The sequence below is a fragment of the Drosophila albomicans genome, chromosome 3, assembly GCF_009650485.2.
Source record: "Drosophila albomicans strain 15112-1751.03 chromosome 3, ASM965048v2, whole genome shotgun sequence".
Classification (NCBI taxonomy): domain Eukaryota; kingdom Metazoa; phylum Arthropoda; class Insecta; order Diptera; family Drosophilidae; genus Drosophila; species Drosophila albomicans.
Window position 1 is genome coordinate 24831790 of NC_047629.2, and position 26985 is coordinate 24858774.

Below are 26985 nucleotides of genomic sequence, written 5' to 3' on the forward strand. Positions count from 1 at the left end.
ACGGCCGGGACACGAAGTGACACCACAGGACATACAATAACAACAGTTTATTTGTTCTTTCTTCATCATCATATTGTTGTTGTTATTTATTTTTAATGTCATTTAATTATGAAAATAATTCTGGCTTGGGTCGGCAGTTCAGTGGCCTGGCAACGGCTTTTGTCATGGCTTCGCCAACTTCTGCTTCATTGTTGTTGTTGTTTTGTGAAAATAATTAAATGAAAGCTGCAGGATATTTGCGCACAATGTGCACTGATTATGTACCGTGTCCTGTTGCTGGTTATACACCCCCTTCTCTCTCTCTCTCTCTCTCTCTCTCTCTCTCTCTCTCTCTCTCTCTCTCTCTCTCTCTCTCTCTCTCTCTCACTATCCACCATCTGCCGTTGTCATGTCTCGCCTGTCATTCGCTTTGCCCTTCATAGTGCACTTTGGGTATAAACAAGTCTCAACATTTTTGTCAGTTAATTAATTTTTTCCTACTGCCTGCAATTTGATTAAATGAGAATATTTTCTGTATTTTCTGTTAGTGCGAGTCAAGTTCGAAACTTGTTATTAATTTTGTAATCACATTTCTGATGAGCGCGCTTGCTGACTTGTTTTTACAGGTGAGTGGCTTTCAAGTATAGCTATCAATAATCAAGTGTGCACAAATATGTAGTTATCATACTTTCAGCCAGTTGATTTAATTTTATGATATGATATTTATAATTCAATAAATTAAATTAAATGTACATATTTGTATCCTTGATGTTGCACATTTAAAGCTAAACGGTTAAAAGCGCATTTTTAATTACTTTTTTAATAAACATACTTTATAATAAACATATTTAAAACTATATTTAGCATTTTAATTTGACTGCACAATTAATGCACTTCGCAAAGAGAATAGTTGGGCTTTTCAAAATTCCCAGTCTAGTCATTGGTAGCATATTAAATTTACCTTTTTTTTTAAGTTAAATGTTTTGAGTACATCTATAATTTAAATAGATAAATTTGAATAGGCAAAATATTTTAAATAAAGTTTTTTTTTCTATATGAATGTTTTTTTATGTTATCGCTTGAATTTGACTATTTAAAGCACATATGTAATTAAAATGGATAAACTAATAATAAAAAAAATATTATATTTTAAAGAGTTTTTCTTCTCTTCATAATGTTTTATTTATTGTCAGTCAGATAAAAATGAAAGCTATGCCATTTTTATGAGCTCACCTTTTGTTTGGCTGATAATCGAATCTGCGAGAAATCTGCATGAAAGCACTGCAAATAGATACAACAAAGGCAACAACAATTGGGATAACAATGCTAACACCGTGTATAACAGCAACAACAACAACAACAAGAGAACAGCTAAGCAAACAGTGAACAGTTAGATAAGCTCACAGTTCTCCCATGCCCCAAATGATAAGCGAGCAATGAACAGCAGCTATTCCATGTTCCAAATGTTTGCCATAATCTACAGCTGAGCTGATGTGAATACGTCAATGTGTGCGTGAGTATACAGATATACATATGTGTATGTGTGTTGTGCTTGTGATTGATAACATGTCTAATTGAATCACAACAACGAGCTGCAAGAGCAGAGGAAGGCTGTGTCTCACACCAATTCTAATCGCAATCGCAATGAGTACTTACAATTACACATGTTTGCGCTTCATTCAGTAAGTAGCCAGAGCTGCGAGTTGTTCGTCACTTCTGATCGGTGTGTGCATGGATCCAAAACAATTCAGTTTCAGTTGAAATCGTTGGGTTTCGCGGTTCGGTTCCCATTGAATTCTCCCGCTGCGCCTTTCGCCTTTACATTGCATTCTGTGATATTCGCTTGTGATTAGATCCTGATCAGGACTTTTCACATTTATTTCTAAATTTTGTGGTTGTTAAATAAAGTGTTGTGGTTAATCCTTTCGTAACGCATTTCGAACTTTGTGCAATATACTTTTAATACACATTAACAACCATGCTGCGTAATAGCTATAAAGCGCTGCGCAACAATTTATTAAGCAATACCTGGAGAGCAGCCAGCTCTCATGGGCCCAGACAACCAGTGAGTGATTAAAGAAATACAAAATATAAATATATTATATGCAGTTAAAATCAAAACATATTATTGAAATTAATATGAGCGATCAGCTATTAAAATAATTAATTGTGAATGACTGTAGTTTTGTTTCAAATGATGACGTTTTAAGAATCAGATGATTTTGCTTGGATTGTGAATATAGGTTTTTAGGTTACAGTGAATATGTAAAACGAAAATGGATGAAAATAACCTTTTGTTTTATAAAAGCTGTAAAATATAAATTATTAAAAAATGTTAGTATTTGTGATAAAATTGGATTTATTTTCTATAAACTTTATCGAATAACAATGAAATTTGTTATCAAATAATTCGAAAGCCAAATAAAATTGCCCAAAATAATGACAATGACAATTATCTTTTGCATGTTTTATTGATTTTCGTCTAGGTTGTTGAACTTTGCTATTTGTTATGGTTATCAGTGAATTTGCGTTTTCGATGCAAACGGTTCAAACTAGTTCAAGTTAATGCCATGAATCGACTCACAATTTCGTATAATACAAAATGCTAAAGTCTAATATTCACATATTGCTAATTATAAATTAGTGATAGAAGAGTGAATGTAGACCTTTGTTATATTCTCTAAGTTGAAAGTCAAACAATCCTTATCATATTGTAAGGCTGTGCAGTCTGCAAACATATTAATGGACTTTGCTTTCTAGTGCCCAACACAATGCAGAATTGAACTAGTAAACCACATACAAATGAGTAGAACAGTAACCGGCTCAATGCAGATCGTCGGCAACAGTATATACACAGTACTCAGTCTGTATATAGTATATTATTAAAAAGCAAACGTGTGGACGACTGATAAGAGATAATTCTTTTGCGAATAAGTTGATTTAAATGTGGGGGAAAATTACCGACACACCACGACAGCAGTCACGGGAAGCCCAGCTGATGTTGACGTACTTGTCCGTGTATCTTGAATGACCACAGTCAATATGAAATTGCGTTAAATGGGTTGCCCATTTTTCCAGTGTCCAGTGTCAGTTTTATATAAGTTACTGATTGGGGATACCGTTCATACTCATAGATTAGGGGCAAAATTTTCCTTGACACTAAAATTTAATCAGCACTCAATCAGCACCATAAAAATGGGCAACAAGAACAACAATAACAGGCGAAAAGTAGTTGAAGATTTGAGTTCGTTTCGTTCATTCGTTCGATGGTTTTTATTATCTTTTATGACAAATCGGAGTGGCAACAGCTTGGAATGGCTAAAAAGGATGCTTGGGTCTAAACTGGGCCATCAAACTGCCTTTTGGGTTGAGCTAATTGAATGGACGGTTGAAATCGATTTATGTATTTTTTTCGGATTTAGATTTGGGTTTGGGTTCATGCTGACGTGCTGTAAATCATATGCAGTGTTAGGTGCAGATTGAAGGACATGCAAAACATACAAAATAGAAATACGTTCGTACACATACAAAGTGTGACTGGGTGGTGTGAAAAAAAAAAAAAAATGTATTTGCATGACATGCTGATAAAATGTCACAAAAAGCGTTGTCACAGCATGACAGCTGGCAGGACAATATGGCGTATACGTGTTAAAATAAATTGTAGAGTGTAAATATTGTATTACAAAACTACGTACAGTCTCGTCGAGTAACCAACCGATTGAGAATGATTTCAACTCATTCGTGTTTTGTTTTGTTTTGCTTCGCCTCAGGCCATTCAATGCCCAATGCCGCTCGCCGTTTCCCTTTTCCAGTAAACTTAAAACCCCTTTAAATATGCATCAACCAGCCTTGGCCCCGGGCAAGGGTCGACAGCTGCATTTGCATATGTCCAAAGTCCGTAGTCCGTAGTCCGCAGTCCGAAGAGTCCGGCACCCTGCCTTTGACACTCAAAACGTTTTGGCTAGGTCAGGGTCATCACTCCGTCACCCTTCTTCTCTTCTCTTCTCCTTCCTCTTCCCTTTCCCTAGTGTCGACCGCTTTTGTCGGCGTCATCGTCGCCCCAATTTGACACGTGTTGGCAGTTATGGGGCAGCTATCGGGGGGTAAGCAGCCAGCGAGCTAGTGTGTGTTAGAGTGGTGTGTGCGTGCACGGTACATCATAAAAAAGTGAAACAGTGGAGAGAAAGAAAACATGGCAGAGCGAAACAAGCGTAAAACATAGCAAACAACAAGCGGCAAAACAGCGTAGAAATTGTGTAGAGCATGAGAATCAAACAGCTGTTGTCGTCTTTCTTTATGGCTTTATGGGGATAAAAGCGGGAATCACTTGGGAACTTTAACTTGCCATAATTGACGCCACATTAGACGCGCAAATAGGAACTAGAAACCCATAAAGTTTATCACTTTATCGCCACAAGATTTATTAAATCTTCAAGAACTTTATAGTGAAATCAACAGGCAATTCTGATAAAGATTTTTCGCATATAGTCAATATGCTTATCTAAATCGATTCTTATATGATTTCATTCATAAATTATGAATACAAATTTCAAAGATAATAATTTTCTTTGATAAATAGAAAATTCGGAGTTAAATTTTCACAAAAAAGTAATTAATAAAAATGATAAATTTTTCAATACTTTTTTTTAAAGTTTCTTTTCTGTTCATATAGTATTTGTCAATTGGTTTAATGGGCTTTCCCATAGTACGGGCCATCATTCTTTTTTATACCATTTAAACGCGTGGCCAACTCTCTTCCTGCCCATTTGTGAAGGCCCATTAAATGTTCTATGAACTTTTCCAAGTTTTATTTACTTTTACAACCATTTTTCACAGTTTTATTTGTGGTCTTATGACGCCTGCCTACGCATGACAATAAATTTTTCTGGCAGACGCAACTTATTAGGCAGTCAACAATTTAATTGCTTTATAATTGGATTTTTCGACAGGCCTAAGCACTCAACCCTAGTCAGAAAAGCAACACCAATTTCTTATCATTGTGAAAAACATAGAATTGTAAAAGCTTTTGATAAGAAACCCTAAACCGATTAAGTGAGGCAGACTTGGCCATGCTGATCACAAACAATAACTCAAGGTTAGGTCTAGACGCTTGCCAACAAATTGCCGTAGAAGTCAACGAATACATCACGCATACGCCCCGCTGACAACAAGACAAGAGCGACGGCACGCTTATGATTGTTATGAACACGTATCATATTTGTTGTTATTATATAGACTCGGTTTGTTTTGACGCCCATAACACGATAACACAATAGAGTGTGCTGCATGTGATAACATAACGAAATGGCCAATACTTAACCCAAAAAAGCAATTCCCAAATAACCCAAACACTAGTATAAAATAATATTTTTGCTGTCATTTTAGCCGATTTGTTGAGTGGGTGTGCGAGTGTAGTTTAATCGTATTGACTATTTTATAGCTGACAGCTTCATAATATTGACTGTCAATTGTAACGAATTGAAAATATTTACGCCTCAATTTAATTTACAATTGAGTTGTGCAATAATTGGCATTGAGTTTGCTTTTGCATTCGACTTCGTCGTCGCTTTTCCGTCGCCTTTTGCCTTTGATTTCATTGTAAAATATGTGAACACAAGTACTTTCCGCCTTTTTATTGCGCTTGAAAAAAAGCCAATCAATGGGAAGACTAAACAAAATGTTGAGTAGAGTCACTCAAGTGTGCATTGGGCGACGTAGACGACTCTGATTGATTGATGTGTTTAACGAAAATAAAAAGTTGAAATAACTGCATAATGGTCCAGAGGAGCTCTAATCGAAATGTAATTTTCTTTGGACTTAAAGTATTTTGTTATTTATTTTCTTATATTTTATCCAATTGGTTTTATATTACATATATATTATAATTCTTGAATGTTAAGTGTGATTTTTAAATACTTATTTTTAATACTTTTTCTTTTTTAAAAACATTGTTAAGATTTTTTTAGTTAATATGAAATACTTCTGCAGGTGTTCTTCTTTGATTTCAACTGTCGATCCGTGTCATGTTGACGGAAGCACTTGCTGAACTGATATTTCCGACAACCGGGAGTCAATTGCGCTGGCTTTTGTTTTCCGGAAGAAAGCACGTAAAGCGTCATATATTGACTTACCCAATTGTGTGTCAATCGTATATGATGTGTGTGCATGGCAAAGGGAAATGTACTTCAACTGCTGCAATGCATTTTGTAATAGAATTTCAATGCGAGATTTATGGTCTTGGTTGCGTTTGCCATGTGCGATTACTGTAGAGCATATTTGTGATAATATTCAATTAGCAATAATTTGGAATTAATTATGCAAGTGTAAATTGCAGGCTCAACATTGCGTATACGCAAAGTGAACTAAAAAACCAATTACTATGCATAATACTTAATTATTAGTTATGGCTGATGGCCATTTATTATGCACAAACTCGTATTTACAGCCAGACTTAGCGTCAATAGCTGATTATGATTTACACACGAGCACAAAACTGATTAGACTTAATGATGATTAGAAATCCAGGAACCAGGCGGTCTAATTAATTAAACTGCCATTTGTTGCTTTCATATTTGCAAACTCTTTGCTGTCGTAATTTACGGCCTCATCGAGTTTGTGAGTGTGTTTACTGATTGATAGTGTTGATAACCACAAGAATCATTGACTTTGACTTTTGAATTATACTCGCATTTATGATTTGCACTCATATTTCTGAATTGATTTGTGTTTTTCAGCTGCTGCCGCCTGAGAAGCGCTTAGAGAAGGCGCATCCACAGTTCACGGAGCGCAGTCAGCTCAAATATGCCCGTCGTCTGGTTGTGAAACTGGGCAGTGCTGTGATAACACGTGAAGATAATCATGGCTTGGCCTTGGGCCGCTTGGCCTCCATTGTGGAGCAGGTAAGCACTGAGTTACGTATACGTAATATGTAAACTGTATGGCAAATCTCTCTACATAATACGAATACGCATAGATTTTTTGTTTAGCCTTACTCAATAGAATTGAACTACTTCTTCTGTTGTTATAGGTTGCCGAGTGCCACTTGGAGGGACGTGAGGTGATTATGGTGACCAGCGGTGCTGTGGCCTTTGGCAAACAAAAACTGGCCCAAGAGCTGCTTATGTCGCTTTCGATGCGCGAAACCCTTAATCCCAAGGACTCCAAAGAGGTGATACACACAGGCAGGCAGGGAGGCAAACAGGCAAACTCCAGCTAATCCTTGGCTTATTTATTATAGTTCGATGGTGCCACATTGGAGCCACGTGCGGCCGCTGCGGTGGGTCAATCAGGTCTTATGTCCCTCTACGATGCAATGTTTGCGCAATATGGCGTTAAGATAGCCCAGGTCGGTTGACCACAATCCCAATCGCAATTTCCAATTATGAACACGAAACTGAATTTACAATTTTGTGGGTTTAGGTGCTGGTGACCAAGCCGGATTTCTACAACGAGGAAACACGCAACAATCTCTTCTCTACGCTCTCCGAATTAATTAGCCTAAATATTGTGCCAATCATAAACACGAACGATGCCGTGTCACCACCAATGTTCATACGTGACGATGAGCCAGCTGGCGGAGCCAGAAAGGTGCAGCTTGATATTCCTTCTCTCTCTCTCTCTGTCTCTTCTATAATGCACTTTGATGCTATTGCAGGGCATCCCCATTAAAGACAACGACAGTCTGTCTGCCATGCTCGCCGCTGAAGTGCAGGCGGATCTGCTTATCCTCATGTCCGATGTCGATGGCATTTACAATAAGCCGCCGTGGGAGGATGGCGCCAAGCTCATGCACACCTACACCAGCGATGACATGAACAGCATTGAGTTTGGCAAGAAGTCTAAGGTAAGTTGCTGCTTAACGGATTTTAGCAAATTCACTTTTAGTCAAACTCAATTTTCACTTAAAATGTTTTATTGAATTTTAATTTTGCTGCAATTTATTGCAGATATAAATAGATTATTCACATGTATTAAATGCCAATTAATGCAAAGCAATTAACATAAGCTTTGTATAAATATTAAATTTCAGTTAATATTGAATTTATTGTTAAAATGCTTTATATAAATTGTATACCAAATATAGATTTATAAGCAGAAATTACGCTGCTAGTAGTAAACATGAAATGTCATTGGTATAATTATCTTCATGAATTATTTATGATAGTTGGTTATAGGATATATGCTTATTTTTAGCCACCTGCACAAAGTGATAGTCATGCAATCTGCAATTGTTTTGCTGTTTGTGCTATGGTCATTTCATTAGCGCAAATCTTGTTAAATATTTAAAAGGCAAAACGCGTTGACACCGCAGCAACTTTTGCACAATAATTTCTCAGCAAAGTGACAGGCACAGGAAGCGGAAGGAACAGCAGTAGAAGTTGAAGTAGAAGTCGAAGTAACTGTTGCAAGTGGGTGGAGTTGGAAGCCGTTGTAACAGCTGCAGTTTGCAACTTAATGGTGTTTATTACAGGCGTTTGTTTATTGCATGCTTCACACTTTGGTTAACTATTTATAATGCTCCACGGCATTCTCCTTCTCTTCCCATTTCCTTGTTGTTTCAGGTCGGCACCGGCGGCATGGACTCCAAGGTAAAGGCGGCTACTTGGGCACTGGATCGAGGCGTTAGCGTTGTTATATGCAATGGCATGCAGGAGAAGGCTATTAAGACAATTGTGGGTGGCAGAAAAGTTGGCACATTCTTTACGGAATCAACGGAGAGCGCCAACTCCGTGCCCGTCGAGGTGATGGCCGAGAATGGTAAGTGGCATAATAGAGACTGGCACAATGAATTGTCCATTGTACAGTGTTCATTGTAGTTGTCGCCCAACAGCCATTAAAGAAAACACTTCATGTCTAGCGGGACTAATAAAAATATCACAGCAAAGTTTCGCTCTTTTTTTTGGAACAATTGCAACACGTTAAAAGTTTTTGAGCGAAACTAAAATAATTATTTAATGGTCAATAAAAACACGATACTTTTTTATAGTGTTTTCAAAACAATTGCAGAAGTTGAAAGTATTTGACGATTGAAGAAACATTTAAAGCTTCGGGGAGACTCAGAGTTCTATGTGGGTCAACAGAGAGTGTTATTTTGAGTGTGAAATGATTTGGTTAGTTGAGTTAATAGAGTGCATTACATTTAGTGACACTTGCGAAGTAGTTTTGGGGCTTGTCTCAACTAGTCCGGGTCTCGGTCCAAATGCTAAGTGGCTTTCAATGAGCGCGAGCAGTTAGCTTGTGTACAAGTTGGTAGTCGGTAGTTGGTTGCATGCCGGGGGCAACACTCTTGAAAGTGCCTCTCGCTGACATAGTAGATATTTAGTTTAGACCAACTGTAGATGCCGAGTTTGCGAGTTGAGCAGAGCAGAGAAACAAGGTCACAGTGGCTGCCTGTTGAGGTTTACCGTCGTCGTCGTCGTAGTTGCTTCCCAGTGCCACTGCAGTGGCTGGAGAGTAAATGGCAACAGTTTGGCCTGACGGCGCCAAGGGGTCTGGCTAAGGCTCGACTCGACTGGCATGTTGTGTTGCAATTTTTAGTTGGCAAGTTTAATTTAATTGTTATTAGAGACAGCTGAAACACGTTGATGGCAAACAGCTTGGGAAGTGCTTGTTAATTAGCAAGCTACAACTTGTTGCAACTTTTATTATTTCTCACATATTTTGTTTTTTTTTTTGGTGGTTGTTGAAAGTGGGCAGTCTATTTTTATGCTTGCAATAATAACAGCTTAATACATGGTTTTGGAATGTTTTCTTTAGTTTCAAAAACTTTTGAAATATGTAGAATTTATTCGACTTATTTAATTTGTGTTAAGTTGAATATATAAAATTCTAGTTTGCTATTTGGAAAATGAAAACTTTGGTTTAAATTATGTTTAAGCCAAAGTTTTCATTTTCCAAATAGCATTTATGTTATTATATAAATGTTTAGAATATCTTATATATTTTATATTTCTTTTATTGCTTCTACTCATATTTATTTAGTGGTTCTATTTTTTCGACATTTTTTGCTGGAGATGTTTGGTTTATTTATGTACATTTAACGTACATTTTTAAACTATTTATTTTACATATTATTTTCTTTTAACAAAATTAATACCTTCGGCATAAATTGTAATTTTGATTTGAAAAGTTAAAACTTGTTTAGCTTGAAGCTGTATGGCTTTTGTCGTTTTGACAGACAACCAGCTTAAACATCTATCCTTAGGCTATATTGCTCGAAGCAAATTTTATTACATATTCTTCTCTTCTTCCCCTTTGACAGCTCGCATTGGCAGTCGACAGATGCAAGCGTTGACCGCTGCCCAACGTGCCACAGCCGTAAACAACTTGGCCGATCTGCTGGTTAGTCGTGAGAAATACATTTTGGATGCCAATGCCAAGGACTTGGCCGAGGCCAAGAAGAATGGACTGGCCAAGCCGTTGTTGTCGCGTTTATCACTCAATTCGGCCAAGCTAAAGAATCTGTCGATTGGTTTGAAGCAGATTGCTGATGACAGTCACAAGGTAAGTGAAAATTAAATTAATTTGCAGAGTGAAAATGGCGGAGAGAATCACATTAAAAAAGTTTAGGCAAATTGCATTTGCTTTGCTGTCCAAAAATCATGTTAAAAATGTTGAAAATGCTGTTGACAAAAAAACAAAATAAAATTCTGTTAGTTAGCATGGCTGCTGCTCTGGGATTTGTTCGCTTAGCAAAGTGGTCATTTTATGAGGCTTCAACAATGGATGCTTGCCGCAGCACAGCAACATGAGCAGCAACAACAAACTAACGAGAGCAACAATGGAAACTGAAACTGTTGTCCATATGCAGCAGAAGCTGCCATGCTTTAACAACATTATGAAATCTCCAAGCAATTTTACACTTCAACAAAAATTGACACGAGAGTCAGGTCAGAGGGGCAAGAGGGAGGAAAGAGTAAGACCTAAGCAAGTGGAAGATAAAAGACAGCTCAGTTTCATATATATACTCCTTGCCCGTATGCTGTGCTCAGTGCGTCTTGGCAGTCACATTAACCCGCACACACACACAGCAAATAGTGGCAACTGTTGATGAAATAGTGAGAGGGAGGGGAAGTTAGAGGAGTGGGAGAGGTGGGTGGGACAATGGGTGGCGCTTTTCCTTTACCAGCCAGCCATTTTATTGGATGTGATTGTGCGGAAACGCAAAACTTTTTGCTGCTTGAAAGAAAAACTTTTTCCCCATCACTATATACATACTATATGATATATATAAACGTATACATCGGAGTATATATAAAACAGAGGCAATGGCGAAATTGTGACACGAAATGGCGCAAGAGCAGAAATCATAAAATGAAAACAAAAAAAAAAAAAAAGGTGAAAAGCGAATTGCGAAGCAGCAGGAAAACCCATAACGCACTCAATAAATGTTGGTGGAATGGCAAAAAGTATTCGTGTGCGACAAACAAATGTCGCGGACATTTTTATTTTGGCCGCAGGGCAGCAGTCAAAAGTTGAGTGTGATGTTGCACGTGTATCTGCCACAGAACAGCGAGTCGATAAATGTTCGAGTAGGTGCCACAAACGCCGCTGACAAGTGGCAATTTTCAATTTGCAAAAATACTTAAACATTTCAAAGTCATTTAATTTTCACATACTTTTTGTCAGAAATTTACATTTAAGTTCATTTAACCTAAAGCTAAAAAGTTATCAATGATAACGATCAGTTATTAACCATTTGCGCAAAAAGGGAAACAGTTTATTAACATGTTTTCGAAAGCAAATCGTCAAAGTTTCGAATGAGGCACTTACAGCGGATGCATTAAACATTAGTTTGCCACTTTCCAAGTACCACAAAGTCAACACTGAAACTTATTATGCTTTGCCATATTAACGGTGCACATAATGAACTTCTCTTCAAATTGAGTAGAACCAAGAGAGCGAAGCGCTTTTTAGGCGCGTCCAGAGCAAGCTGGCCATGACTTATCCAATTGTCCTTTGTAAATATAATTTAAAGTTTTTCGCCCTACGATGCCAAAGTCAATAATAATGACCATATAACCAAATTTACTCAGTGCACAACTTGAGCTCCGGCCCGAGGTTCAGTTGGAGTAAGAATAAGGGTATGACTTAGGGTTTGGGCATGTGCCATGTCTTGGCCATGGTGTTGGGCTTGGTTCATTCTCAGCAAACGAGGCAGACAGCAGCTGTCAGCACAAGCAACCCGCCTCCTGTCTGCCATCCTCTCACCCTCTTTCATTCAGATTTTACGTTGTCTGCAGCCAATTTCCAGCAGCAACGTTTCGTATTTTTTTTGTGTATAACACAAACGAAGCAGGGATTCAAAATGGGGGCAGCAGCAGCCCATTAAAAATAAATAAAGATTACGACAAGATGAACGTCTTGATTTATGTAAAACAGCCTCGGCAAAACGCCCTCGAAAATGGACGCCTGGGATTAGAATTGGCAACTGGGCAGCCCATACACCATCATGCTATACGACTATTGAGTTATTTATATGTATGGCTCAAATTGACCCCCATATGGCGTACTCTGCGTATGAGTAATGCATTAAGTGCTGACTTGTCAATTGCCTCACACTTATCTTTTATGCAGAATGTGGGTCGCGTACTACGTCGCACTCAACTGGCCGATGGACTGGAATTGAAGCAGGTGACAGTGCCCATTGGTGTGCTGCTGGTTATCTTCGAATCCCGCCCAGACTCATTGCCCCAAGTGGCTGCTCTTGCCATGGCATCGGCCAACGGTTTGCTCTTGAAGGGCGGCAAGGAGGCTGCGCATAGCAACAAAGCCCTAATGGAGTTGGTCAAGGAGGCGCTGAGCAGTGTGGGTGCCGAGCATGCTGTGTCCCTGGTGAGTTACAACACAATCGATGTCACCTCATCACTCACTTCGACACTAAATACTGAATACGTGTGTGTTAGGTGTCGACACGCGAGGAGATTAGCGATCTGCTTGCCATGGAGAATCACATCGACTTGATTATTCCTCGTGGCTCCTCGGAGCTGGTGCGCAACATTCAGGAGCAGTCATTGCACATTCCCGTACTGGGCCATGCTGAGGGCGTCTGCCACGTCTACATTGACAGGGATGCTGATCTGAAGAAGGCGCTGCACATAGCTCGCGATGCCAAGTGCGATTATCCAGCAGGTAAGTCAAAGATGAGCATAAAATGAGAAAACTATTTTGAATGTAAAATGTAATTAAGGTGTAGAACTGTAGATTACAACGGCAACTTTTAGGGAGGTTTTATTAATAATATTTGTTAATAATATATTATATTTGAAAATTATTATATTAAATTTTCTAAGCATATTTACAGTAAATTATAACGTTTCATTTGGAATTAAAATAGTAATAAATGTGTATTATCGTGTATCAATATGCATATACATATATCCTTTTATTAAAATTTTTGTAAAATAAAATTCATTTGTATTTCAATTGACTTCTTATTTTGTATTTGTAATTACTTAAATAATTATTAATTTTCATATTTTTACTTAACATAAAATATTCAAGCTTAACTCAATTTTTATAAAATGTAAAATGCATTTAATTTTTGATATCTTGAGTTTTTAATTTACTTTTATATGTGCATCTTATAACTTATCAATTTGAATTTTTTTATTTAAATTTAATTTAATTTTTAATGAATTTTATTCCATCTGCAACTTATAGAATATGTTATTCAACTAAAATTATTTATTTCCATTACTAAATTACATTTACTAAATTATCAATTACTTATAGCTAATTAATTGTTTATTAAATTTGGAACTGCGAAATTTAATTGAAATCTCATTCATTACTAATTGCAGCCTGCAATGCCATGGAAACGTTGCTCATCCACGAGGATCTAATGAGTGGCGAGATTTTCAACGATGTCTGCAACATGCTGAAACGTGAGGGAGTCAAAATCTATTCGGGACCGCGTCTGAATCAGCAGCTGACATTCGGTCCGCCTGCGGCAAAGAGTTTGAGACACGAATACGGTGCGCTGGAGTGCTGCATTGAGATTGTGCCTAGCTTGGAGGAGGCCATTAATCACATACACACGTACGGAAGTGGACACACCGATGTCATTGTAACGGAGAATGGTATGAAGATTGAAAATTAATTTCAATTGCTTTCAATTGAAGCAGAAAAATTGTTTGCTCATCGCCCACATGGGAGTAGAGTTTCGGATGGTTAGCGGAAGGGGAATTTTCTTTTGAGCTAATGACAGTTCAATGTGCGGGTTATAAATAATTGTTGTGAGCGCCCCTATAATGCATAATGGTTACTGAAATTTTGGCATAGTTCGATTTATGGCCAAAGCTTACGGTGTCATGAGAAGGATATAAAATGTCATTCAATGCAGATAGAAACTCAAATGGAATTACAATGAGAAATTCGAATTTGCTTGTCAAGTTTATTTATTTTGGATTTCATTTCCGCCTAGTTGATGTTGGTCTTCAAATAATAGGAGGCAATTTGTGTAAATTGAATTGAGCTTAGCTAAAGACTTATGGCTTTTAAATAATATTTCAAAAAGTGTTTTTGTGGTGAAATATGAATTTTAATTTGAAAAAATATGTACAGCTCAGCCATTTGTAATGTAATTTGTATAATTTGAATGGTGAATGCAAATGCACGTTTGCCACTGTGTGATCTGACCTGTGTGGTAATTTAATTAAAAATGCCAATGTCAAACAACGACGAGTAAACGAGAGTATAAGCCAAGTTAGCTGTGCATTTGCATGCGTGATGCGTGACGTCATCGAAATTGTCGTGGCATACTAGTCGTATACTCACTCGAATTCGTAATGAAAATGCTGGCTGGGGTCAGGTTTTGTTTAGCTAAATCAACTCGTGATGGCTGCCACAACAAATTTAAATCATTTGGGAAATTAATTTTGTTTAGCATTCAGAACGTTCTCATGTTTGCATATTGCATATTGCACAGACTGCATATTGCATTTTCTATATGGTATTTTTTGCCTTTTTACGTTTCCATTTTCATTTTCCATTTCCCATTTTCTATTTCATATACATATTTTCCACTTTCCGTTCACAATTTCTCTTACTGAATTGTTGTTTTTGTTGCTTTTTTTTGTCCATTTCGTGCAGATGCCGCGGCAAAGCATTTCCTTGGCAGCGTGGACAGCGCCTGTGTGTTCCACAATGCGAGCTCGCGTTTTGCGGACGGTTTCCGGTTTGGCCTAGGCGCCGAGGTGGGCATCTCAACGGCACGGATCCATGCACGTGGCCCCGTCGGCGTGGAGGGGCTGCTGACAACCAAATGGATACTCAACGGTCAGGATCACGCTGCTGCGGACTTCGCTGAGGGAGGAAAGCGCACGTGGATCCACGAATCGCTACCCATTGATTAGTTTACCTTTCGCCTGCACTTTTTGTTTGTTCGTTTTAGTTTCTAAGTTCTCTATGTACATACATATACATATTTGTAACATATTTGAAAGTAAATTGTGTTTTTGGCAATGCGGTGCACCTGCATCATCATCATCAGCAGCAGCAGCAACAGCATAATGATGGCGTGATGGAAGTGTAATTAACTGGGCTTAGTCGCTGTAAGTGTAAGAGAATGGTTACTGTTGCTTGTGGTAGCTGCATGATGACAGCTGCCAGTCGCGGCCACATGGGAGAAATTAATTTGAGTGGAAAATATTTGAGCGGGCAACTTGCTTAATTAATAAAATGTGTAGAGCAAAAGGGAAAACTGTCAGCGCGTGTCTTGGGCGCTAAAGTTTCTCAGTTCTGGCGCAAAGTTCAGTTCAGCATATGCCACGCCCACACACAGCTGCACACAAGGATGAAGTTGTAGTTGGAGACAAAGCTGTTCGTGAAGCTGAAGCTGAATCGCCGTCGTCGACGCTTTGTTGACAGTAAAAATTAAATTAAAATGACTCAAGCTTCGCCCGGACGCGGATGGCTATTCGTTGCACGGTTTTATTTTTTAGACGAGCTGAGCATGAAAAGCAATGCGAAAAAATATTGAAAATATAATCATAAATTAGCCATAAAACGTGAACAATTTTCGCTGGCCGAAATTTCGATGCTACTTGGTATGCAAGCGTCGCCAAGTATTTTAATTTTTATGTGCATTAAAGCAAGTTTTCAGCTGCATGTGTTTTTTTTTCTTTCTTTAGTTTATAGTTTTCAGTTTTGGTCTCCGCACTTTTCAGTTTTCAGTTTGCAGCTTTCTCTTCTGGCCTGGCACTTTGGCCAAAGTTTATTTTAGTGCCGCACGCTGCATTGCGTGCCAAAGAGCCACCGTAGCCCAAAGGAGCACCACCATCACCACCACCACCACAGACTGCTCTGCACCACCACCATCGGCACCGCTGCCAGTCATCAAGGTGCCCTGCCAGTGAATTTCGCATCACTGCAACGCTTTTAGCCACCATTTTAGAGTTAGGATTTCGGACAGTTCTCTCCCTCTACTTCGCATTCTCCGTATTTCTCTTCATTTCGCCCATTTTGCAATGCCAAACTCTGTTATAGTCTTTTTCACTGTCATATACTTAATTGCTAGGGTTGTGCGTAAACTTTCAAATATAGAAAATATGAGCTTATGTTATTGCTTAGAAAACCGTCAAATAAAAAGAATAAAATATTTTGAATTTCTTAGACAAAATAATTAGATATTTAGGTTCCTAATATTTTGATTTATAATATAAAATAGACTAAGTTATAGATGCAAAATATGTGTAATTAGATAATTCAAATTATAAATAGCAACTTGTACACATTAAGTTATATTAAACATAATAATGTATTTTTTATCAAAGAATATTAAAAAGCAAAAACAAATTCTGAAATATATATTACTCTCTAATATATTCTTCACAGCTTTGTGGGGTTGCGTCAACTTTCAAATATAGAAAATATCAGATTATTATACAGTTATTGCTTAGATAATTTTCATAAATACAGCAAAGATTATTTTTTATATTTCAAATATTTATTTTGACTAAAGACATTAAACTTTTCAAATATCAAAAGAGTGCAAGTTATCAGTGTAAATAATTTTTCATACCGTATCTAAGCATAATAATGAACAAAAAGAAATGCAAAAATATATATTATTTTCTTCAACATGAGAAACATTAAGTAATGTATATAAATAGATAGAAATTGTTACAAAATGTTGTTATACATGAAAAGCTTTTAATAAAATATGATAGCCCTATATTCCTTAAGTTCTCTACAATCTTGCAATGTATTATTTTTATAGTATAGACCAATTTAAATAATCAAATATATTGTCTATTATTAGTGTTGCCAAAAAGATTAGCGAGTTGCTCTTAAAAATTGTATTAAATTTCTTTTATTAAATGATATGAAATATTTGAATAACACACATTCTCAATAATAAACTATATGGTATTTAGTACATTGAATAAATAAAAAAAGAACTAGGAAGTCAGTAATGAAGAGCATTACTTCCGACAAACTTTCTGCAAAACTTTGAGTTCCACCCCAAATTTAGATACGTTTGGAGCATCCAGTATGAGTAGATGCCAAAGTGTGCAGTACACGAACATAATTTTTAGCCATTTCAACTGGTTTTTGGCGATGCAACGTTCTGACAATGATACGTACTGTCTGTACCTGCCTGTGGCAACAGTCACGTACTTTTCAATAGTTTTGCTAAGCACTTGATAAAGTTTTTGCCCCAGAGCCGTACTGACTTGGAATGTACCTACTTCACACTCGTATATTCGTAGAGTCGAGTCTTACATTCCATGGTGGAATCTACCACAGTAGAGACTGCATTTATTTAACTAGACAGGCCTCATCATTCACTCATTTGATAAAGCGAAATTATGCGCTACACTCAATTAAAATAATAAACAGCAAAACGAAGACTGCAGTGCATAAATCTTGTAGTTAATATTACGTTAAGATCGAGCGATATGCGCCGACACTGACAACCGAGAAATTGTCGAGAAATGCACTCGCGCCTTTCGCTCACACACACACACACACACGTGATTATTTTATTTAATTTCAATGTAATCTCTGCGCATGTATTATTTCTTTTTGATTTTGTTATACATTCTGTACATGTTGTATTATTTTGTTGTGGCAACGAAATTTTCGGGCCGCACCATCTATGGGCTGAGTGAGCGAGTGCGAGTGCGAGATGAGTGCAACAGTTGCAATTGCAACTGCAACTGCTCAAAGACATTTTGTCACACTCTTTGTACATCATCTAAAATGTTGACTAAATGTCGCAAAGTATGTAGTACACTGCATTGTTTTGTACAGCGAATTTATTTATATAAAAACTTAAAAATATAACCACAACGGATGCCTATACAAGTCCTGCCACACAAATTCGCCCTCATGCAACTCAAACACTGTCGTTTTGGCAAATGCGGCAGACATCATTTAGAGAACATGAAATGATACAAGCTAATAAATAATGTCTTACTTGCATGATTACTTAATACTCTATCTGTATATTGATGTTACTTTTAAGTTATTATTAGAGAGCTAAACTAGAGTTAATGTAATCAATTGATAGCCAAATGCTAGAAATAATATAAATAATAGAATAATAAATTAATGTCGTGTCAATCAATTCATCAGCAACTAAAATAATAGAAATATATAACTATGATTATGTAAAGAGAGAGCTAAATGTAAAGTAATCAATTAATTATAATAATTGAAATATATAAAAAAGTTATAAATCTAAGTTATATGCAAGTCAATCGGTTTAATCAAAAGTGTAGATGAATAAAATACCATTTAAAAATGTGCTAATAAAATGCATAGCTACTGAAAAATATGGTATAAAACATTATAGTAATCTTATTACAATTTAAAAGCAATTACTTGAAATAGGGATGATTTTATAATATAATTAATCTATAATTAATCAAACTATTATCTTCTGTGCTTTTCGTATACCATATGCTTAATGCCTCTTGTTACCAGTGAGATAAATAAGCCGTCTTACCCAAACCATTTGAAGATCAAAAATAAATGATGTGTTGTCATATCTCCCTGCGCGTCGCCTCCCTATGCCTTTGTATCCGTGCCACTGAGCACACAGAATTCATCAACATGTTACTATGCCGAAAAAGATCCATTGTTCGACATGTTGGATAGAACTTATTTAAATGCAGATGCCGTTCACTGAGCGAATCACTCTGATTGCTGTCGCTGTGCTATATACACGTCGTGAGTGCTTGTTTCCTATCTCGATCGCATATCGCACAAGGATCCAAAAAGGAATAACTACCTGGGATTTTTGTATTTTTTTGTAGTGCTGCCTGCTCGCTTAACCCAATACTCAAAACCTTAAGCCAAAATGTGTGACGAAGAGGCATCAGCTCTGGTTGTGGACAATGGATCCGGCATGTGCAAGGCTGGCTTTGCTGGCGACGATGCGCCACGCGCTGTCTTCCCATCCATTGTGGGCCGTCCACGTCACCAGGGTGTGATGGTCGGCATGGGTCAGAAGGATTGCTATGTGGGTGATGAGGCGCAGAGCAAGCGTGGTATTCTCTCCTTGAAATATCCCATCGAGCATGGCATCATCACCAACTGGGATGACATGGAGAAGGTCTGGCATCACACCTTCTACAATGAGCTACGCGTTGCCCCCGAGGAGCATCCCGTCCTGCTCACTGAGGCCCCACTGAACCCCAAGGCCAATCGCGAGAAGATGACACAGATCATGTTCGAGACCTTCAACTCGCCAGCCATGTATGTGGCCATCCAGGCTGTGCTCTCCCTGTACGCCTCCGGTCGTACCACGGGTATTGTCTTGGACTCTGGTGATGGTGTCTCGCACACTGTGCCCATCTATGAAGGTTATGCCCTGCCCCATGCCATTCTGCGTCTGGATCTGGCTGGTCGCGATTTGACCGACTATTTGATGAAGATCCTCACCGAGCGTGGTTACTCTTTCACCACCACCGCTGAGCGTGAAATTGTGCGCGACATCAAGGAGAAGTTGTGCTATGTTGCTCTCGACTTTGAGCAGGAAATGGCCACAGCTGCTGCCTCCACCTCTCTGGAGAAGTCCTACGAGTTGCCCGATGGCCAGGTCATCACCATTGGCAACGAGCGTTTCCGCACACCTGAGGCTCTTTTCCAGCCCTCGTTCTTGGGCATGGAATCGTGCGGTATTCACGAGACTGTCTACCAGTCGATCATGAAGTGCGATGTGGACATCCGCAAGGATCTGTATGCCAACAACGTGCTGTCTGGTGGTACCACCATGTATCCAGGTAAATAACTTTAACCATTTGAGATTGTAATAGAGAGTTAATTGAATTCTTTGCATCTCAGGTATTGCTGATCGTATGCAGAAGGAAATCACTGCCCTGGCCCCATCGACAATCAAGATCAAGATCATTGCCCCACCAGAGCGTAAATACTCCGTCTGGATCGGTGGTTCCATTCTGGCCTCTCTGTCCACCTTCCAGCAGATGTGGATCTCCAAGCAGGAGTACGATGAATCCGGTCCCGGCATCGTGCACCGCAAGTGCTTCTAAGCAATCAAACAACAAACGAAGCAACAACAGCAGCAAAAACAACAACTACAACGAGAACAACCAGAAAACGAAGCAGAACAACAACAAGTGGCGTTTATATATAGCCTATATGAGAAGATCTTATACGCATATCTTATATCTGACATTGGGTATATGTTTAGCAATAGGCAGGCGAGCTGCATCTGGGCGCCAGCAAAAGTATCTTTAAAATTACATTTAGTTGAAGAAGTTGAGAGGAACGATACGATGGAGAAGTATAAGAAGATTGAGGTAATGGTGAAAGTGGAGAAGGAGAAGCAGGAGGAGGACAACAAGAGACCCCTGAAACGAGCAGGCAGAGCATCTTTAATATTTAGTTTTGATTTTGATTTCGATTTGGATTTTAATTTGTTTCTAAGTTACACACGGAGCTGACCAAAAAAAAATAAAAATAAGATAGACAATCGGATGTACAATAAAACCATATAATATGTGTCCAAAATGACAACCAACCAACAAACAAACAAACGAAGCAAGCAAAACATGCCATCAAACAATTCGATGGAAAATCTGCGAAAGTTTTTTAATTACACCCGGTCAACGACTGGGGGAAATTCTTTTGCCACAAACCATCAACAAAAACCGTCAATCAGCAAACTTTTCTAGTACCTGTGTCTCCCTCGCTATCCTATTCCATACTCAAATCTGTATCTGTATCTGCTGCTGTAAACGTATCCGTATCTGTATCCACAATAAGGGACAACCTAAATTGCCAGCCGGACTAACTACGCAGTTTGCTCAGCTGTCAAATTTTTCGGCTCAACTTGGTCGCATCTCTCACGGAAGTTCCTCAACTTGTCCAGATGTCGGTGTCTATGTCTGTGTTTGTATGGTATTTGTGTTGCTTGCCATGATTTATGCCTCGTCTGAGTGACTGTATGACCGTGTACATATGTCTTGCGACGTCATGTATCAACTGTGTGAGTAGAGAGCAACTTAATGCTCGTTATGCTTCCCTTCGCTTACATGTTATATATATATCTATATATAAATATGTGTGGTGCATAGTTGAAATATTCACTGCAATGGCAAAGTTTTGCAGTCACTTTAAAAACAACATGCTAAAGACATAAAACCAACAATGAACAGCTCAAAAAGTGTTGTAGCTGTCACTTGGCCAAAAAGTTTATTGTGGCTACGAACTGGGCCAGTGCAGGTGCAAAAACCGCTATGTAATTACTTTGGTCAACACGAGCAAAAACTTTTCACCGCAATGAACACAAAAAAAAGATGATGACAAAAAGACTGGGAATTTCTATTAGAATTCGGAAGAGTGAAACTAACTAATTGAGTTGACTAACTAGTAGTTGGCACAACTGTTTGACAAAGTGGGTTAACAGGTTTGAACAACTAGAAATGTATTTCTTAAATTCTCGAACGCATTCACTCTTGACGCAACGTTCCATTTAAATTGCGGACTTATACTTTTTGACTAACTTTAAATATATTAGAAACACAACTAAGCAAAAAATAAACGATTATTTACTAAGTTCAAAAATATTTGGTCTTTAACTAAGTCAAAGTTAAAGCAAGCATATATCTTAAACAAATAGTATAGTTGAAATAGTATTGAATAGATGTGCTTATTATACTCGAATGTATTCACTCTTGTTGCAACATTCCATTCAAATTGAAGTGAATACATTCTGATAATTTCGAGCAATTCTATTATGAATGCTTAGTCCGCCCTGACCAACAACTTAAATGTCAATTGCATGCATTTTCTATAGATATCAAATGACGCATACGCAGTGTGTGTCAGGAAGTTTACATTTGTCCAACGGTCAGTCAATGCCTGCTTCCTCTGACCTCTGGCTCTCCTGATTTGCGGTTCACATGTGTGTCTATTGTTATTGCCGCTCCATTTAGCCAACATTTGCCCATTGACAACCCGAGTGCGGTATCATTATTTAGCCAAAACTGAATCACAGAAATTAGGGCCAAACAATTGGGTCAGGTTAAAAGGCTCTTGGCTCTGAAAACAGGCGTTCAGTCACCAGTTGGTCAGCCACTCAATCAATCAGAACAGAACGGAAACCAACTGGAGACAACGGGACAGCAGCAGCTAAATGCAGGAGCGGGGAGTCTTTGGGACTATCAACAAATATCAGGCGTTTGCATTTTGCATTTGCTTTTGCTTTTTGCAATGTGGCGCATTTAATAAAATGCCTGGCAGTTAGTGGAAAGCCGTTAGCTTTTGTTATTCGACACTGTTTCTGGGCATTTTGCATACGCCTTTCCGTCTACCCGCCAACGCTTTGCCACCAAGTGGAATGGCAGCGCCCACAATGTTGCACTTATTCCCCATAGACAACAAAGCAATCAAGTGGGGTATATGGAAATCGAAGCTACTTTCTTTGTTTTCTGCATAGCATGCTTCTTCTAGTATTTATTAAGTATTCTAGATTAGTAATTAAAAGTTTAAAAATAAATATTATTACATTTCTTACTTGCATTCATAATATTGTATATAACACTTCATTTTGGTGTTACACATTTTATTAGATATCAATTCAACCTTATGAAGACTGCTCATAGTTAGTGGTAATAAATAAATATAATAAATGAATTTTAACCATTTTATTTGAAAATTAATTAGTTATATTTTAAATTTATTCTTCTGTGGACTGTCCATGGATAACGCTAATAAAAATACGTTGTATAAATTGAAAGAATTTATTAATAAATTCAATTGATTTTAAAATAAAAACAATTATTTTTAATTTTTTAAAATATTGTTTTTTTTTAGCATTTGGCACTCTAAGAGTTTTAACAGAGTAACACTTAGTCGCAATTACTGTTGATAGCAACACATGTTTGTTGCTGTTTAACACTCTTGTATGAGCATTAAATTGAATTTAATTGCAGCTAGCGTCCAGTTGGGATCTGTTGGGCTGTTGTTGCTGTTGTTACTGCTGTTTGTTTTGCTTGTTTGCTGCATTCATTTTGTGAAAATTGTTTTGTATTTTGTAACTATTACATAACTGAGTTGCTATTCAGTTTGCCCATTGTGCTTGTTCTAGCTTGTTGATTTTATGCTAATTTAATGCACTTGGTCAGTTTCCTATCTCTCTTCCATCTCTTATCAGCCATCAGCCATCGTATATCGCCCATTGTCCGCCCCTTTCATTGATATCAATATAATTTGCTGCTAATGCGAAGAGCAAACGCATCGCATTATTTGCCATTTTCATTATGTAAATTTTCGCAAGCGATGCGCACACAAATATTGACATTAAAGCCAAGCTAACGAGTTTGAGGGGCACACAGGAAGTGTTGAGACTCGAACGGAACTTGGACGTGACTTGGACATGACATGAACGGGAACGTAAACGAGAACGTGAGTTGAGCTCGACGGCGCTTGCTCGTTGCTTTTGACAAGCTAACAAATTGTTTTTCCGGCTTGAGGTGCACCACATGCAAACAGGAAATTAATAAACAAAAGAAACCCAACCCCATTACAACCAACAACAAACCCCAAAACTGACCCTAACAGATTTTCACTTCGACTTCGACTTCAACTCCGACATCGACATCGCCTCGATTCGTATCAACCGTCACCGTCATCAGCTTTTACATTTAACTTCAATTTAACTTTATGATTCTGATGCCCAAAACAGACAAGCGAGAAAACCTTTTCAAACAATCAGCTGTTACAATGAATCCATAACTTTGTCCTCAGAAACATTCTGTTTTAAGTAACTGGGTTGATAATATTTATTATTGGCAGTGTTAAAAGAGTTTTCTTGTACTATTGAATTTGAATTTATTTTATCCATTATTAAATAAAGAAAAAATAACAAGGTTTCAATAAAATTTGTCAGTCGAAGCTAGATGTACAATTTTATTTAACAATTGGTTTGATTGACATGCAATTTGTTCATTTTTAAATGAAGTCAAAAACTACAAGGACACTCTACAATTTGGCACCCGATTTGAGCCTATTATTAAAGTAAAGTACACTTTTAATTAATTTGTTTTGAAAAGAAAGCGTGTTGCCTAATATATTAATAGAAATGCGATGGTTTTCAAATTTAGTTGCAATATTTGCTTTCACTGAAAGTGTATATTTAAAATGGTAAAAAAACCAAAATTCAATTTTTAAATTAATTTTAATTTAATTTACAGAACCTTTTATAGAAAAAATGGCTACAAAAGCTAATGAAAATAATACCTAAAACATCTTAAATATTTGTCGCCATAAACCAAAATTTAAGAGCTCTAAAAAGTGTTTAACGAACCAAGCTTATTCAAAACTCATGAACCGAACCGAACTCAATCTAAAATCTTGTAGATTGCAGCCCTGGTTAGTATACACATTACATTTCTTTTTTTTTAGCTCTTTCAATAATCGCAGTACTTAATTAGACGCAGCCATTAATTGAATTAAAAGCACACATAACATACTATATACACAAAGATAATTTGAGAAGTAGCAAAGAGAGAGAGAGAGAGAGAGATTGTAGAGAAGAGAGGAGGGAGAAGTGAATGGTAGAATCTCATCAATGTTGTCAACGTTCAACGTTCGTTGTGGGCCCCAATGCAAAGAGCTTTTAACGTTGCCATGGAGTTGGCATATCCTTTCAGAAGGATGCGTGCTTATCGCCAAGGCGGCATTGCTGCAAAGTTTATGAAGCCGCATACACACACACACACATACTCATGCCTCTTACCTTTATAAATAAGCCCAGAAGAGAAGACAGGGACAGGAAGGAAGGATAGAGAGAGCCTGGGCTGCTTTTGGTTTTGTTTGGTTGTTGTTTGCCGTGGCTCGCTACACTTCACTGGCTGCGCCAACATTGACAAAGATGCGATAATCGCTTCATTCCAGCTATAAGCCTTAAAGCTGCCAATGCAGTCGTGTATAGGCGTCTGCAGCAACGCAATACGACTAGTAGTAAGGTGCTTTGCCATCTGATGAGCAACAACTGAATTGAAAAGGGCTGCGAATATGCCATAAGGGGCACACACAAATACATATATATAAGAATGTGTATGTGCGTTGCGTTCATCACAATTCATCCTTGACTGAAGCTGTTGCATTGCAACAGTTTGCATTATCCCGACTTACTCTCTTTCTCTCTCTTTTGAACTGTCTTCTTCAGCTGGTCGATATTTCATTGCTCATTGGCTCAGCTCAATTCAACTTCAATCCATTGGCACCTTGCTCGACTAATCCCACTGACACTTCTTTCCTTTTGCTTTTCTTAGGTTTTTGGTGTCTAGTGTTTGCTTGTTAAGTTTTTCCACGTGCTCACTAATTTGTGTGCAAATTATGTCTTCAGTTTATTTTCTTTTCTTGTAAGCTGGTTCAAACAATTTCGTGAGCTCAAAGAGCTTAAAGAGTGCACTTCTATTCTGTAATGTCAACGCATATTGCACTTGGTTGATTTTCAGAGAATATAATTCCTATTCACCAAATTGCATAAACGGCTGCCATTAAATTTTCTGTTCTTGATTTTCATGCAAAGCAATCTGTTTCATCAAAATGTTATTGAAATTCTCTCTTTCTTTATCAATTTAAATAATTGGCAACAGTTGTTGTTTAAATTGAATTAATAAAGAACTGTTTCATTTTTGAGTTTAATTAACATATTTGAATTCGGGAATTAAGCGAATTTATGCAAAAAATAAAAAAACAAATACGCTTGGGGATAAATCGTAAAAATAAAGTGTCACATAAGTCAATATGGGTTCTATAGGCTGAATTAAATGGAAAGAGGAAGCCTGGCAGGCTGTTGAATGGGGAACAGATGGCACTTTAAGCCGCGCAATTTACATAAGACCTGGAAGATGGCGACTCGGATAGCGAGTGCCGTCGCACAAAGCGCAACAAGGTAAAGTGGAAAACATGTTGCTACACTTCCTTCCATCTCACACACACATGAGTATTCTCCATTCACACACACACAATCATATGTACATCGATGTGGATTCCCTTTAAGCAGACGCCATTTATGTGATTGCAATGCTCTCACAAGTTGGAAAGACAAACCCGCATAGCTATCGATATGAATACAAAGAATGGCGAAGGAGATGGAGCCACTGTGCATCTAATACAATAAAAGTGCTATGCACTTGCAGAGGGTAATATGAGAAGTTTTTAAAGACCATGACAATCACTTAACCTAGTAGTTTTATTCAAGTTTAAATGGCCTGAGAATGGTGTATTTTGGGAACGACAAACTTTGTGGCACAGCTTACAGTTGCACCTTATAGTAGGATTATTGAAAAGAGAAAATGATTAAATTAAGGCCTGACTTACTTCCTTACTTAACTTGGAAAATCTAGTGTAAAAGAAGGTTGAAAAAATCTCGCTTGTTGAAAACACTTTCTAAAATAATGTAATTGCTAGCACTTTGACTTCGATAGTTGCTAAGAGTATTAAAATAATTTTTGTATTTTGTTTTCCTCCCGATGAAGCCTCTATTCAAGCTTTTATATATAATATATACTTCATATATTG

General features: G+C 37.7%; 2 protein-coding genes across 2 annotated transcripts; both read left to right on the plus strand.

Moving 5' to 3' along the window:
- Positions 1 to 1721: 1721 nt before the first annotated feature.
- LOC117568550 (delta-1-pyrroline-5-carboxylate synthase) lies at positions 1722 to 15417 on the plus strand. Its single transcript, XM_034249270.2, has 12 exons — positions 1722 to 2044; positions 6714 to 6878; positions 7007 to 7147; positions 7217 to 7324; positions 7399 to 7566; positions 7634 to 7822; positions 8541 to 8736; positions 10241 to 10482; positions 12556 to 12813; positions 12885 to 13110; positions 13782 to 14060; positions 15073 to 15417. The coding sequence occupies exons 1-12, from the start codon at positions 1958 to 1960 to the stop codon at positions 15333 to 15335; spliced, it is 2322 nt and encodes a 773-aa protein (XP_034105161.1). The 5' UTR covers positions 1722 to 1957; the 3' UTR covers positions 15336 to 15417.
- Positions 15418 to 19049: 3632 nt separating this feature from the next.
- On the plus strand, positions 19050 to 20967 carry LOC117568261 (actin, larval muscle). Its single transcript, XM_034248747.2, has 3 exons — positions 19050 to 19158; positions 19245 to 20213; positions 20275 to 20967. The coding sequence occupies exons 2-3, from the start codon at positions 19289 to 19291 to the stop codon at positions 20478 to 20480; spliced, it is 1131 nt and encodes a 376-aa protein (XP_034104638.1). The 5' UTR covers positions 19050 to 19158; positions 19245 to 19288; the 3' UTR covers positions 20481 to 20967.
- The last annotated feature ends 6018 nt before the right edge of the window (positions 20968 to 26985 follow it).